Source organism: Barbatula barbatula (genome assembly GCF_947034865.1).
Source record: "Barbatula barbatula genome assembly, chromosome: 4".
Taxonomy (NCBI): Eukaryota; Metazoa; Chordata; class Actinopteri; order Cypriniformes; family Nemacheilidae; genus Barbatula; species Barbatula barbatula.
In genome coordinates, this window is record NC_136768.1 from 1,284,638 (window position 1) to 1,301,247 (window position 16,610).

General features: G+C 39.7%; 1 protein-coding gene across 1 annotated transcript in view; it reads right to left on the bottom strand.

Annotated features, from left to right (window-relative positions):
* grm8a (glutamate receptor, metabotropic 8a) overlaps positions 1 to 16,610 on the bottom strand; it is a gene marked incomplete at both ends in the record, with an annotated part of 94,401 nt that overhangs the window by 58,739 nt on the left and 19,052 nt on the right. The window contains one exon of the mRNA XM_079455040.1: positions 765 to 981. Coding sequence (XP_079311166.1) covers positions 765 to 981 — 217 coding nt within the window. The remainder of the gene's footprint in view (positions 1 to 764; positions 982 to 16,610) is intronic.

A 16,610-nucleotide genomic window follows, 5' to 3' on the forward strand; every position in this document is an offset into this window, starting at 1 on the left:
AAGCCGGTTATTATATTTCCGTCCATCCATGTCGTGAACCTATGCCATCAGAAGCCTTGGCTTCAGTTCAGCCGTTGGTCATACTGACACTCCACAACTCAATCTTAAGCTATAAAGAAGAAGGAATTGCAATTTAAATTCAACTCTATTGACAGTATTTGTGACAAAGTCAATTACTTTAAAAAGTAATTTTACCCTGCACGTCTGGATAAAGCAAAAACTGTCTATATATCGCAATATTGCAGCAAACAAATAATGGCACATGGTGCCAAAGTTTAAGAGGGTTAAAAATAATCTTTAAATGTATTTACAGATTGTATTTACTCTTTATTTTCTGTCCTCCATATATCCAAAAAACCTTCTGTCAATTTAATGATATCAACGGAGTTTAACTTGCGTTAATGCATAACAAACACCCACGTGTTATCTTGACCTTGCTCTCAGTAAGCAACATCCACAAAACAGTCTCTTTCCTGAAGCTCAGAGGTTAGAGAAGGATGCTAGCAATGCCAAGGTCATGGGTTCGATCGCATACTCAAAAACAAATGCATAGTATAATGCGCTTTGGACATAAGCCTCTGCCAAATGCATAATTGTAAATCTGTGTATTTTGCATGTACTAAAGAAACTGTGTGCTTAAAGTTGATAAGCTCTGACACTGGAAATAAAACACGAAGCACAACCAAATCTTGGCTGGTTGACACAGACTTTAAAAGTAACAATGCAAGTGGTTTAAACTAGCCCATCAAGGCAAACCATCTCACCCATTTCCCTGGAGATCTGCACGAACGCTTCCACGCCACTTTCCCCGTAGTTTCCTTCGGAGGCCAGCGTGGAGACGTAGTTCCAGCCCATCGCCGTGACTATATCCAGCATGGCCTGCGCCTGGTAAGAATCCGGCGGAACGACGCGGGAAAAGAAGTCGTACCGGGTGTTGTCGCTCAGCTCCGGAGCAGTGGATGCATAGCTGATCTGAGGGATCTGTTGAGGAAGATGTAAGAGGGTTTGACGTAAGAAACGGTATTGTGATTTCACAAGTTGCATAAAATGTGCGGTGAATCCTGTTTGCTTTTACACACTTGAGCACAACATGCTTTTGGTCAAGGAATGACAAACTTTACTAAGAACATGCCCAAAATCATGAAATAAAGCATTTCAAAAATTCTTTTGAACGTGGAAGTCAAAAATCTACGTTTGAGACAAGATAGATCAAAGCAGAGAGAATAACACGCTACTGAGAAGGAAGGTCTGCTGCTGAGAATTCTAGGTAATGGAGTCACAGCCGAAGGAGGTTTGACTGACGCATTCATTTTTCTTGAGGAAACCAGCAGGTAGAAAAGCTCACGGCTGAATTATTCCTAAGCATTCTATAAAAAAGATTTTTTGAAACGCGGCGCACGTCAAGCTGCACAAACTTTAAATCCAAACATCCCGATGGCTCTACAGTACACAATCAGACTGTTTCACCGCATTCAAGGGGATTTTTAAGCACGCTCAACAGCGTTACACAAAGACGCACCGCCCTGTTTGTGCAGGTACCTGTTTGGAATGGATTTATGAGTAATGATGCTGAACCAAATTGTGACATTGAAAAATAGATCACATTTATTTCTCCCCCGAGGTGGCCTGTGAAATTTAAATCTATGCCAGTTCAGACTGACGGTTAATCAGGTTTTTGATAAAACACAACAACTTGTGTGCGATTTGAAATATTCGGTCTACAACAGACAAGTTCACCGCGGTGAGCGTCTCACACAAAAAACTTTCATTAAGTACACCAGAAGCAAATAAATATTTCATAAGAACAGGCCACTCAAATGAGACAACAGGAGGTCAAGATACATATAGCATAACACTGTGAAACAAAAGTAATATTCCCCTCCGAGAGAAGATACGTGTATTAAAATGATCTCATATCGTTTTTTGCACACATGCATCTTGAGCACCTTAATAAAGTAACCAAAACTTCACACTTCCAGACAGCGATGCTGTGCAAATCTCACTGCCACAACTGTTACGGCTGTTACGGCGTCGCTTCGTGTTTTTTCTGGATGCAAGTGATGAATCATCATCTTATGAGTCTGATAGCACACATTCACAAGAGAAACAAGTCACGTGATTTAAAATCCATTTTAAAATATGAAAAATTTTAACGAATGATACTTATAATCTTTTAATATTCCAAAGAGCTGGACATTTAAAGCAATTCACTGCAAACACACTGAACGAATATAAAGACGCTTACAGGCAGTAAACTCTTAATCCATGGTAATCCTTTTATTCAACATTTCCATGAGCAACAGATGTATTTAATTTAACAAACAGATATCAAATGAAAGCGAAACCTTCGTTTACATATAACATATAAGGCCCTGGTTTATTTTTGGAAGGCGGTTAAACACGACGAAAGCGGGTTCCAACGTTGGCCGAGAATTTTGAGCGTTTTACTTTAGGATAGAAACCTTTTGCGAAGAACGCCGGATGTTTTATATGCTTTGTATGATTTATACTAATTAACACACAATGAAACAAATGATAAAAAAACGACATCAATGGAAATAAAAAACAAGAAGTGGTCAAATGATCTTTAAGCATTCCAAGACCTCAAACGTTGCCATGCAAAGCCAAACGCGCTACTGCAAACACACAATAAAAACAAAACCTGAACACTCATTTCGATTTAACCACAGAAACAACACAACATAAATGAAAGCCATTATAATCTCCCAGAATGCATTGCGTCTGTTGTTTCTTAATACCGCAGCAAAGACATCAATCAAGTGAAGTTTGTTTGCGCTTACGGTATTTGATGAAATACAATGGTGTTATGTAAGCGTGCATTCATTTTAGATGTGTGTCGGGTAATGAAGCTGTGTGACTGTGAGGATGCTGTGAGTGTCTGATAGATGAATCTCTAGCGCTGCTAATTAACCCTCGCACACACTTTCATTGTACAACATTCACACGGTGTATGTGAGACGTGAACTGTAACAGAGAGTGCAAACGCGAGCGTGACCCACAGTTCACACAAACACAAAGGTGTATCCTAATATAATTACATCTCTATTGATGGATGTTGACATCACGGCGCTCTGGCGGTGGTGATTGATATCCCAGACAGTCAGAAATAAATGACGAGACATGCACCAGTAAGTGTGTGTGTGTGTGTGTGTGTGTGTGTGTGTGTGTGTGTGTGTGTGCGTGTGTGCGCGTGCGCGTGCGCGTGCGTGTGCGCATGCGTGCAGGTCAAAGACGTGCTCACAGTGACTGAAAATTACTATCATTGATTTTCTCCCGCTACTCATAATATAAATGATCTCGTATAATAATATATACAGTATATATATAATCTCAATTATTCTCCTGGACATTAATGAGTTAAAAAGAGTTTAAATGGAGTCAAATGAAAATTTCTCATCTGGGTATTTCTCCAGAGCAAAAGACTCAGAAGTGTCTCTAAACAAAGTTCTTTAATCAAAAGTCAATATTATTGGAGTTTTTAATATGAACTAATCATTAATTTTACACCTCCATAATCTTTGTGTATTTAAACTTTAACACACTCATTTAATTCTCTTTTTATCAGACACATCTGAGAACTCTTTGAATAAATTCTTCAGAGCTATGAAAGAGCAACATCTGAGCAATACGACTAAACTCAAAATCAGCTACGAGCATAAGGTCACGTTTAAGGAAATCTCAGAGAACTGCACCACATAACACAAACACATTATACACATTTTGCCAAAGCATCTGACTCCAGTTTTACTCCATAAATCTGTCGAGTATTGATGCTGCACAAAGGATCAAGATCATAAACACCTTATCTCACATCCAGAGACATGAGGGGACCGCAAACCAAACCAAAGGAACTGATCCATGCCATTAACACAACAGCCAAGTAAATCTCAGGCGGTCTCAGATAATGGTTTCGCTCAATATGCTATCAACGCCATACTGACCCCATCTGACCACAATGAGAAACTGAGAGCGGAAACTTTGACTCCAAATGTCATCAAGAGGCCGAACGTTTCCTTCTCAATGAGGCAGATCGCTGACATTGTGCTCTGCTGATAATGGCTGCAGCCGGGTGTAAATGCGGGTCGTGGTGCCCAATCTACTCAGCTGGGTTTACAGTAGACCGCCTGCCTTGGCAGGTGTCCCCGCACAGACTTCCAGCATCACAGCGGCGGATGCGAGATGGATGTTTAGACTGACGTCAAGGAGACAGATTAGCCGACAACGCTTATCTGCATGTTAAAGACCGCCGGGTCAGTCGCTTTACATTGACAGCTCCACAACGTCACATACGAACGGATGTTTGCCTGCGTTTGTCCGAGCAATAAAGTTTGATTTAAATAGAACATGTTTTTGATTGACAGTTGAAGAAACCTGTCAGGTGATGATGTGACGCTGCTAATGAAAGAGGTCTTTGAACAGCTCAGTGTTGGATTCAGGCAATATATTGCTAATTTAGAAAGACGTTTACGGGTAATTGATCCACCGCAGCTCAGCAGAATCTAAGCCTCCGGGATTGAGAAGTCTCCCCGGAATTTCACCCTGTCCTGGATGAGATGAGGATTGGATGGGTTTACAGATCATCCCGTACCCACTTGCAATTTTTTTATTCTTGATCCATTCTAGAGATACAACACTTGAAACACTTGAAAATCAATTTGAATTACTTCCATAACTCTTGAAACGTATATAAATCTGTCCATGTTTATGGAGTAATAGTGATATTTGTCCATTTCTCATTCAAACACATGCGTGTATCATCAGCATCAGTGTTCTCATGGGAAACTTTCCTCGTGAAGCTGTCACCGTCTGGCAGATTCAGTCCCCTGCGTCTTCCATCACGTGTCCCCAATAAGCGCCATCACTTACCACCATTACCAGTCCCCCGCGGTCCAAACGCGCCACGTGACGGATCATAATCCCCATTTGCGATGTCAACAAACTCTCCTGCGCCGTAACATCTGTTCCAATTAAAAACACGAGTCTAATGCATGTTTGATCGTCTTGAGCTTTCATTACATTCAGAAACGTTCCCTCAGCGTTTGCCTCCATGCCACAATAAGATCTCACGTAACAGTCACCGGCTCTTTTGTAGATGGAAGATTTTGTGATTGTTTTGTGTATTCCTTTGAATCTGAATACATCTCCATGATATTGTTAAGTGAAGGTGAGCGGGGAAACATTGTTATTCAGCTCGCCGCTCATAGCTCAGGGTCTCTGGGTTGAAGTGTATCATTTACCTTCAGCTTTCATTCCACTTCAGTAATATATGAGAGCCGCACACTTGTTAATTCAAATAATATTTATTATAGTCCTTGAATGTAGCGCTTGACTTAACCACTCGAATATTGATCCTGAAATTGTTTTCTGCTGAATATAAAGTGAAGTCTGTAGTGAAAATCATATGTTGGATATTTTTCATTGTTTCATTACAAATGTTGCACATGTATTTATTTACATTACATTTCTTATTCTTAGTGATAATTCTCATAAAATAATTTAAGCATTTCTTATAAATAGAGCAGCTCCAGGTCAAGATTTCAAAGAGATTAAAATGTTTAAACTTAAGACAACATGTTTTATGTAGGCAAATATTTACCATACATATTTGGGCAAATTCAGAGTAATGGATGTGACAGTCAAACCCTGAAATATAAATTGTCAGAAATTGTATTTATTACCAATATAATGAAACATCTGTTCAGATCTGATTAAACCCTAATGATAGAGTCCAGATATCAGAAAAATATCAGAAAAATATGCCAAAAGTTTTCTGTTTTTAAAGAGGGATAAACGAATGTGTTATCAATGTGACAACAAATACCCAACAAATGATGAAGGGATTATATTTAAATTTTCATGGAGATTTACGAGAAATATGACCTTGGAAAATTATGCTTAAAACACAAACGAAAATGCTTTCAAACGTTATAAGAGACTTCTCACAGGTATTTAAACAACCAAAAACTGACATCTATCAGTGTGTTTAAAACCTTTGCTCTTAAGGTTGAACTTTGCATAAAATTACCCATTTACTTTAACACAGCTAGGTCAACATAAAGCAGTAATTCGTGACACCAATATCATATTAAAATGAATCATCTTTATATATTTTAAATAAGAATTATAACAAGCAATCCGATGGTCTGCAAACACAAATGAGCATCACTCCCTAAAGCAATGTCGCAACCCTTGTATCTCTCTCTCTCTCTCTCAACACAATAACAGTTCCAGTCCTTCTCAGCTGCGCATGTGTCATTGATAACACCGTTCCCCTCTCACACATCTCCAGCTTCATGCGGACATGTGCGTGTGCGCATCACAGAAGCATTCTAATGAGCAGCGCTGTTTCTACATCCTTTCTTTGGCGGTGGGCTGTCAAGCACACATCAGATGAACGGGTGGGTGGTCTGCTCATCTGTGTGACCGTACGAATGAAATAAAACATTATGATGAGCTGAAAGTTGTCGGGATAAAGAACAAATCAAATTCAACAAACCCAAAGAGTTTAAAGGCCGTCACCTTAAACGCTCCAAACCATCCTCATAAAACTCAAAGGGGTGGTTATATTTAATGACGCCAAGACAATCTTTATTGGAAATGTTCATTTAGTGTAAATGAGAATGAATTCTGCCTAGAGAAGAAGAGTAGAGGACTTGAGAGATTTATTTTGTGGAGGTAATTGAAAAGATTAACATCAGAGCGACGCGCACACCAAGAGATGGACTGAATTGAAGTTATCAGTGGATATTTGATTCACGTTGAAGGCACTTTTAACAGAACAAGCAAAATGACATAAAACGTCGGATGGACATTAAAGCGCTGAAGTAAAATTGCTATTAATAATTCAATGCATGTTACGTCTGTAAAAGTAAAAGACTTGAAAGAATTTTGCCTTTGCATCACATATGAAGGCCTGTTGGGATATTCAAGGACAGTATAAACAGAGCCTTTGGCCAATATGTTTTGCTATTATTACAGCTCATACTTGAGGTTTTTTAAATGTACAATACAACTTTTAAAACGATGATTTTTCACATAAGAGTATTTCAAATAATAACTTTTGACACGTGCATGCATAATAATAAAAACAACATGCTAACCATGTTTAAGAACAGCTTAGCAACTGCATCACTAAGCCCTAGCAACCACACAAAACACATCAGCATCACCAAAACAACTTGCACAGACAAAACTTACTTTATCTTCCTAAAATCTAGTTTTTTACTTAAGCCTGCAAGACATGAAGAATGAAACCGCAGCAAGACTAGGATCAAAAGTATATACTGAAGGTCTCTTCACCTTAAGCCCTGATGCTGACTGAAGGAGAGATGGAGAGGCTCATGGTCAGATCCACCTCGTTCCCAATAACACTCAGACACAACATTCTGCTTTCCAGGATATAAACAAGATATCACAATCCTTGGACACAAAAATAGACACACAAAAGAAGATATTTTGAGAAATGTCTTATTTTGTGTTCCTCATATCGGCTCCATGAGAGACATTTTTGCGTTAACACACATATTTTCATCAGATCTCAATTGCGCAGCACAACGACACCTAACAGCTCTCTCATAACCTCCGACTGAAACCTGATCTTTTTGTCTGAGCGCGTTCACAACTGAAAGAAAAAAGCAGGTTGTGAAAGCATAGCTGCAGGCGTGCCGCACATGAACAGCCCACCTGACAGACAGTAGCACCATGGGCTCCATCAGATGTCCGGTACGAGGAGGCTGACGGAATGAGATGGTGAATGTAGTCTGCTGTGGAAGGGTTCCACTGGGCACCGGGCCGAATAAAACCAAGCCATGAGAAAAGCATCCCTGCCAACACAAAACAATTCATCTTTCACGAGCAACAAGTGGACCTGCGCTTTGATTGCGAGCGAGTCAAACCCACGCGGCTCACGCTGGTGCCAAGTGGCTGTATTGTTGATGGAAGGAGCTGTTACTATTGCAATGTTAGAATAAATCCTGCTTTAGTGAGAGCAAATGCTGAGTTGACAGGGAATTTATAGCAGTGCATTTGTAGTAGATTTTCTCTTAGGAAAATAACCCATAGTTTTACTAGAGTAAAAGTGTGGTAAGTGTGTCTTTTGACAGATTGATTGCCATTGTTTTACTAGTTTAACCACGGTATTTGTAGTAAATCTAAGTACATTTGTGGTTCCTATGGATATAATAGTTAATAGTTGATTTCCCTATGGGGTCAATGAAACAAATTGCTTATGTCAACAGCTGATGTGGTTTTCGTGAATCTTTCAATTTAAATCTCTGTGTGACGAAAAATAATACGGCAGAATGAATACGTTGACAGTAACATCAGTTTCTGTTGACACTGAAGCAAACAAGCACAGATCCGACATTACACATGATTACTAACTATAGAAACATGTATATAACATGACATAACATGATGTGATGCTGCGTGTCCTGAATGCTGAGTTAGGCTGCAGTCACGGTCAATATAAGACGGCAGTAAACGTATATAAATAACATTTCAAATGTATGAGAGGAAGTTTAAAATAAACTTCACTCGTGCCATACAAGTTTCACAGCGATTGCCATTCAAGAAATATATCTTGGTTTCCCAAAGAACCGTCAAACATCTTTCTAACCTATTAAGTCTCTAGATCCACTGAAAATATGGAACTAACAAAGGCTTTTTATTTTTAAGAGTGGGTGGCATAAACATGCTAAATTGTGACCTTAAATGTGTCAAGAAAACTCTATAAACACACAAATATTCTCTGTATGAGAGCATGAGAAACTTAACTCTCACAGGTTTTCTTAATAATCTATGACAAAATCCCCTAAGGAGAGAAGAAGTGTGACCTTCTGTCTTCTCCTTACAGCCAACATTAATTATGAATGACAATAACACTGTGGTCAACTATCAACTATTTATGTTTACAGAGAGCCTTCATGGTTTACTTTCAAAGAGTCTATGGATCGATGTCTGTCAAGATAATGTATTCACTACTGTATACTCGTCTGTCAAACACAAAGCCAAGGTGACCTACATGTGAGAAAACTCTTCAAAAACAATCAGAGCTCATTCACACACATATTGTCTGGGTTATGAAAAAGGTCACTGTACACACCATACACACTTACGTGAATACGATTTTACATTAGACCACATCTCATCCCATCAGTCTCTGAACAGAGCATTACTCAGCACAATGTTCAAGGATGGAATCCGCCTGACATCACTGTTTTTGGGAGAGCGAGACCTCCAAACATCACCTCTCATATTAAACATCCGTCCCTGCTGTCGAGATGTGCTATTTCTAGCCTTCTTAACAATGCCAATGCTTGCCTATACCTCATTTCAAACTACACTTCATGTTATCAAAATAAACCCTCTCCTCCACTTAAAGTGTGCTTGTCAATCACAGTAAACTTTACCATGGTATTAGTAAAACTATGCCAAATAAACAACAGATTACTACACTTTTACAATAACAACGCCTCTGTTCATTTCCCCATTCTGCATTAATACTGCATACTGCAAATAGTGCGCTATTCTGAGCGCAGGCAGTTTAAAGCAAGGTTCATTATGATGGAGAGAGAACTCGGGAGATTAAAAGGAGAAAACGAACAGGATTAGTGGCATATAGAGCGCGACCCTAAAATGTTTCTCTCCTAAATATGAAAGGAGCCGCTCGGCGCGGATCTCCGTGGCATTTGGGTGACATTTACTGCTGGAGCCGGAGGGGATGTGGACCATGTCCTTCTAATTTAGTAATTAACCAGGGTTTCATTTCTAAATTTCAAACAGAGCCCATAAGAGTGTCAACACCTGTGAAGGAGCGCTTATGTTGATGTTATCTGCCCGTCTGTTTGCATAGATCTGTTCATTAAGATATATACCTCTGATTGTTAAGTTGATACGTTTGTGTGAATGTGGCTTGTTCTGCGCTGGATGTGATGATCCGTCACACCTCGCAGTTCAGTTTGAGAGTTTACTGTAGTGATGATGGCCTCTTAACACAGTTAACTACTTTCAACGCAAAGAAACTGCAAAAGAAAGAGAGAGAATGAAAAAAGGTTGAAATTCAGTGTGTTTACGTCGTCAAAGAGTTCCTTAATGAACAACTAGACCTGTGTTTATTCTCCAAGATGCATGTGCATTCACTATATATATATATCATACTGTATATTTTGTGCATCAATGAAAATGAAAGATTACACTAATGTTACATTAATCTGATGTGTATTCTCATTGCGAATACAGCTCACGTGCAGTCGTGGATGTTGAAGACACCCGATGATGACTATGGCTTATCCGAGTCTCAGAAACCAGGTTTAAACGACCGCTGAGAGACACAGGCCAGACATAATCTGCATGAGTTTCAGAGCGCTTTTAATTCATTACGTCCCCCTAAAGAGACATTCTGCATCAGCCGGATGTTGTCAGGACCCCGGAGCCACTGTAAATGAGCAGTAAAACCAACCGTCGCATTACTGCAAACACCTGGCAGTTACTGTCAGAGCGGTGAAACTTCAGTGACCCGCGGACAGACGGCGTGGGGTGGCTCATTTGGACAGAAGGAGCACACGCTCGCTCACTGTCTGTATAAACTCAATATTCTACTAGTTTGCTGGGTTGAGGAAAGACATATCAATTGTTTATAAAACTAGATTTTTACCATAGTAAACGCAATTTCCAGGACGATTACTTTAGACAGACATTGCTGTTAATTTATCTATACATGCCTTTATCAAAATTAACCATGTTTATACTACAAACAAAAGTAAAAATGTATGGTTACTATAGTTAAACCATGCTAACCATAGTTAAAACAACCATAGTTTTGCCATGGTGTGTACATTTACCATAAAACATCATATCATCCCAGAATATCAAAGAGACTAACAAACAACATAAAATCTCGGCAAAAACTAATTCAATTTGAATGAGCCAAAACTATTTTTAAAAAGTTGAATTAACTCGGTGCTTTAATATACACATTAATATTCATTTAATATATCAAATAATTGTATAATTTTATTAGTTGATATACTTTGAAACTAAACAATTATAAACATTTAACAATAATGTATAATTGTAATAATGAATCATTTAAAATAATATATCGTAGCTGTCTTTCCGAAACCTCAGATGTTCAAATGGGCTGTTTTCCTGGAAAAAGAAAGAACATTGTACTTTTTAAATGATTAAATAATGTGTTGTCAAAGTTTTTATTGGTTTGATATTGGCAAAACCTATTGACAAATACAAGGATGACTAATAACAATGAATAATGGCAAAAAAAATGTAATCACCAAATATAGAGATATAAGGTTTCAGAAGGACAGCAGCGATATATTTTATATTGTGGTATTCATTTAAAATAATTCAGATAAGCTATAGAAATGCCTTAATAACTTAAACATGAGAAGGAAAATCGATGCTTATTCTTTATGAATATTCTTAATAATCCGAAAGCCACTGCTTTGTGTGCCATTCATGAAGAGTATCATTAAAATGTGTCATTTGAAAAAAAGCAGATGCCTCAAAGCCTCTCTTGACTTCCACTTGACCCAATATCAGCACATCACAAGAAAAAAGCAATAATGTGAACATTTACAAGATGATGTTCCTAATCGACACATGGAAACACTACAGAGGAGCAAAGTTCCTACTACTGTAGATCCAACTAACATGAATCAGCCCGAGGGGTGAAATGAGATGAATCGAGTGGGTGTGGACCCAAACATCTACAGGTGAATGAAGATCCTACTGATGGAAAAGTTTTCAGGCAAAGAAAGGAAATAGGCAGAAGTTGCCATAAACCCTATTTAGCTGCGGAGCACAAAGCTGTCAGAGTCGATTAATTCAGCTCGCGTGGAGAATCCACAACACTGCCTCGCTAACACGAGAACACAGACGCGTACGCCTCTCAGGGGAACACGCTAAAGCACCTTTTAGAATACAAAACAACCGCCCGGACCCACAGCAGACTCTGGTGCTTGTGAAGTTGAGTTCCTGCGATATTTCACAGCACCAGACGTTAAATGGAGATGTTGCTATTTACCCTTTAAAACAGAAACCACAGACCTCTGTAGTGGATGAAAAAGCTTTCAGGATTTGTTTCAGTTGGAGTTTATATTCGGAGGCACTTTGATCGGCATGAATAGCTTATGAAACACAGAGGAGACCAAACTGTTTATGGCCACGTGGTATCAAGTCTCAACCTCAGAGGCCAAAACACAGTCTCTTCTTCATCTGCTTGAGGGTGAACTGCAGAACAAATGTATTGATTGTAGTAACTAGGTTAATATAAATGCTTCGATGAAGAATTTGTTGCCAGGTTTAGCGTCTACAAAATCCTTCAAAGACAATTAAACATTCACATCCATGAGCAAAAATGTATATGCTGCTAAGGTTGTCAGATCTGTGTAACAACGTTCAACGACACTCGTATTCCAAAAACGCGTATTTCACAATCACTTCTTGGAAAATCCTTGTAGTCTATATAAACACTATTTTCATGTATAAAAAATATTTACTTAAGACAGCCGATGAGTAGAACCTTGATATCTCATAGTGTCTTTTTCATCCGAACCTGGCAACCCCGCGCTCTGCTAAAATGTCTAAATAAAAGCACCCGTCAAAGGCACCTTTTTCATCAAGCCCTTTTCTTTTTGTGCGTGACACGTCATTCGCGGTTTGATTTGCGTTCAGCGTGTGCATTATGGATTCCAGGTCTGGTTTTATTGGTTTGTTTTGCTCGGCCTAGCAGGAAATTTCTTTTTAAGTGGAACAGGCGTCGGCTCCTAAACCACAGTGAAGGAAGGGCGAGTAATCTACATTTGAATCGGGGGCTTAATTTAATATTTTTCTTTCTCGCTAAGGCCTGGTAGGACGTTAACTGAGGTGAGGGAATTGATCCAGAAAAGCGGGAGTCTTTCTTGCGTGCGAACAGGTGGTAAGAGACGGAGAATGGAAACACGTCCAGTGTTTTTCATTACTATATGCTAGATGCCCAAATCAAGGAAATATAACAGCAAATACAGGCAACAGTTCTTATGAGACACAAAAAATATGCTTTTTGTAGATCCGGATAAAAAATAACCCGTTCATGTTTTTTGCAAGCTTCAGCCGCCCACTGTCTTGACAAATACAAACTTCATCAGACTATCACAGGTGTGCATAACCTGCTGTGAAATGACACTGTTTGAGACAGACCTTTCCTTTTAAAACATCAATTCTGCTCCATCTGTCCATCAGAAAACATAAAGTGATGTGGGGATCAAAGACGTCCTCTGGTCGTCTGAAATTCTCAAGAAAGATTAATTATGACTGCAGACTTTCAACTCCGCTCTCTTCTCATCACTTCTTTCAAGTGTCAAACACAGAATCGACACAGGAGACTGTCTGTTTTGTGCCGAATTAAACAGTAAATGCTCGATATCAACAGCATCTTAAAGACAAGAGAAGACATCAGGAGGAGGGAGAGAATGAGATGGATGGATGGAAGAATGGATGGATGGATGGATGGATGGATGGATGGATGGATGGATGGATGGAAGAATGGATGGATGGATGGATGGATGGAAGAATGGAAGAATGGATGGATGGAAGAATGGATGGATGGAAGAATGGATGGATGGAAGAATGGATGGATGGATGGATGGATGGATGGATGGATGGATGGATGGATGGATGGAAGAATGGATGGATGGATGGATGGATGGAAGAATGGATGGATGGATGGATGGATGGAAGAATGGATGGAAGAATGGATGGATGGATGGATGGATGGATGGATGGATGGATGGAAGAATGGATGGATGGATGGATGGATGGATGGATGGATGGATGGATGGAAGAATGGATGGATGGATGGATGGATGGATGGATGGATGGATGGAAGAATGGATGGATGGAAGAATGGATGGATGGATGGATGGATGGATGGATGGATGGATGGATGGATGGATGGATGGATGGAAGAATGGATGGATGGATGGTGGATGGAAGAATGGATGGATGGAAGAATGGATGGATGGAAGAATGGATGAATGAATGAACGAACGAATCTATAGATAGATGGACGGACAGACAGGCAAAGAGTGAGAGAAGGACAGATAGACGGAGTAAAAGAAAGACAGACAAAGAGAGATATGGATGAACAGAGAGAGAGAGAAAGAGAGACTTTTGGAAAGACTGACAGACTGCTGTATGAACAGACATACAGAAAGATCGATAGACAGAACAACAGACAAAGAAAGGAAGATGATGGATAGACAGGCAGACAGTTACACAGACAGACAGAAAGAAAGAAATGAAGATGGATGGATGGATAGATAGACAGAGACTGAGCAACTGTGTTTCTTAACACTAGAACTATTCAAGTCTGTGCGTATTATAAATGTGTCAACAATTTATGATTTGTGTGTAATCTCCAACAGCAACAAACAAACATCAATTCATTATTTCTTGACACTCATTCGAAATTATTCAAAGTACCTTTATCCAAATTCTGTGCCCAAGTAACAAGTCTATCAAAGTTATCTTCCACAATACGACAGGAACTGCTTGTCTCAGCTAAAGCTCGAAAAGCAAAACCAATATAAAAAGACATCTTAAACATTACTGAAAATATTCGCATAACAGTAGGAGTCTGGCGAAAAATGACAAACAAACTCTCCATGGATGTCCCGTCCCTGCTGAAATCGCATTAGATCTCATTTGAATTCTAAATTATTATGCTAATGTCTTCTATCCGTTGAATTCTCGTGCCGGTATTGAGTTGCTCAAACTGCTTTTATCTCCACCTGAAGTATGTAGTGCCAAACTATTTGGATTTTCCTATGAAAAATATGAAAAATGATATATCCGGCGGTTCAAAAGATGCAGATGGAGGTGCTAATTTAAAAACAAAAATATGACATAAATGTAAAAGTTAAACTTATCGCTTATGGCCCTTTAAAAGTCACAGTGAATAAGAAGGTAGTGGCAGAGCAGCGTGTGTCTTTCTCATTGAGGTCACAGAGGATGCTGGGGGCTGGTACCGGTCTGGATCAGAGCCCGGGTTGGCAGTCATCCTGCTGTTGGAGGTGTGAGGGAGCGCAGCCCTCGACAGGCTTCCTCCAACCCCAGATTCACCGGAGGGAAGCCCAGGCTCTTCCTTCCTGTCCAGGAACGTAACGTGTTTGGTGGAGCAGAGCGGCACGGCACCAGACGGGTTTGTCGGGGACGGTGCCAAAGGGAAGTGCCCTGGGTACCAGCGGCCCTCTGCAGGGCCGGCCCCAGAGACCGAGAGAGAGAGAGAGAGAGAGAGAGACCAACTGCACAACATCATGTTGAGTGTTTTATCATTTACATCCATATTTAGAAACACATTATGTAGATTTTATGATGTGCCAAGCCATATTATATAATATAATACCACTTCAAAAGGACAATCTCAAGATTTTTGACAAAAAAAAGCTCCTGGTGTTTCAAAGTGAAATCATCTTTTTTGTCCCAGTCGTGTTGTTTTTAATCAATGACAGTGAAGAACTGCCGGAAAGTGATGAGAGATCAGTGTGAGATATATTTGATGACAGAAGGTTTCTCGGATGTCAGGGGGAATATTTGTGCCACTTTCTAAGCCCATAAATCAAGATCCCGCCGGTCGGTGAAGAGGTGAAACTGTATTCACGGTCATCTAGTGACTGCTGTGGTCTGTGACGGACCCTGAGATCTCTCACCTCCAACTGTACTCCAACACACCACACACACACACACACACACCAGAGTACATCCATCATCACTATCTACAGCCATATCTACATCTCATCTGTCTCAGATATTTCTCCTGAGGAAAAAAGGCACACAAATGTTTCTGTCATTACAGATTCAGAAGAGATGTGTACAGTCTGCAATGAAAAATTTATATTATTGTAGATCTCAGTATGAACTCAAACAACTCAGACATTGTAGCCAAGTCCAGATTGTTTTACCTCTACAATCTACATTCATATTACATCTCATGTGTTTCAACAATTACTCTCGTTGTTTCTGTTTTTATCCGTTTACAGAAGTCATGCAACTCGGTGACCATATTTGCAACGCCTCTGGGAAGCTATTTATTTCACAGCAAGTAATGTCACGGTTCTACTTGAATGAAGGAAGGCAGATATTTGTAAGATCGCTGGCATACATGACATGAACTGTGTCATAACTTTGGTTTGCTAAACTTAAATTGCGCTAAAAATGACCTTTTTCCAATGTCGCATTACTACTGCGCCTGTGCACAGGCTGGCAAGCGTCTCACAAGAGCACCGCCTCAGAGAATCATCAGGCTTTACTGATTGACCATTGGCTCGTTTTACTGGGAGGCGGGACTTCCATCGCTAGCCATATTGAGCGTAGCATTCCTCGTCATTCATTGTAATGGCAGTGGCGCATCTTGTTGATATTGACATCTTTGTTTTTATTCACTCGCAATTTTAGGAGAAAAATCTGAGAGTCTGTTGATTCTTGAAACGTACCATCTTAAGCCAACAATCTCCTAAGCCAGGGGTTTTCAAACTTGATGATGGCAAGGACCCCCAAATAAGATGCACCTTTTGTCAGGACCCCTTTCTTAA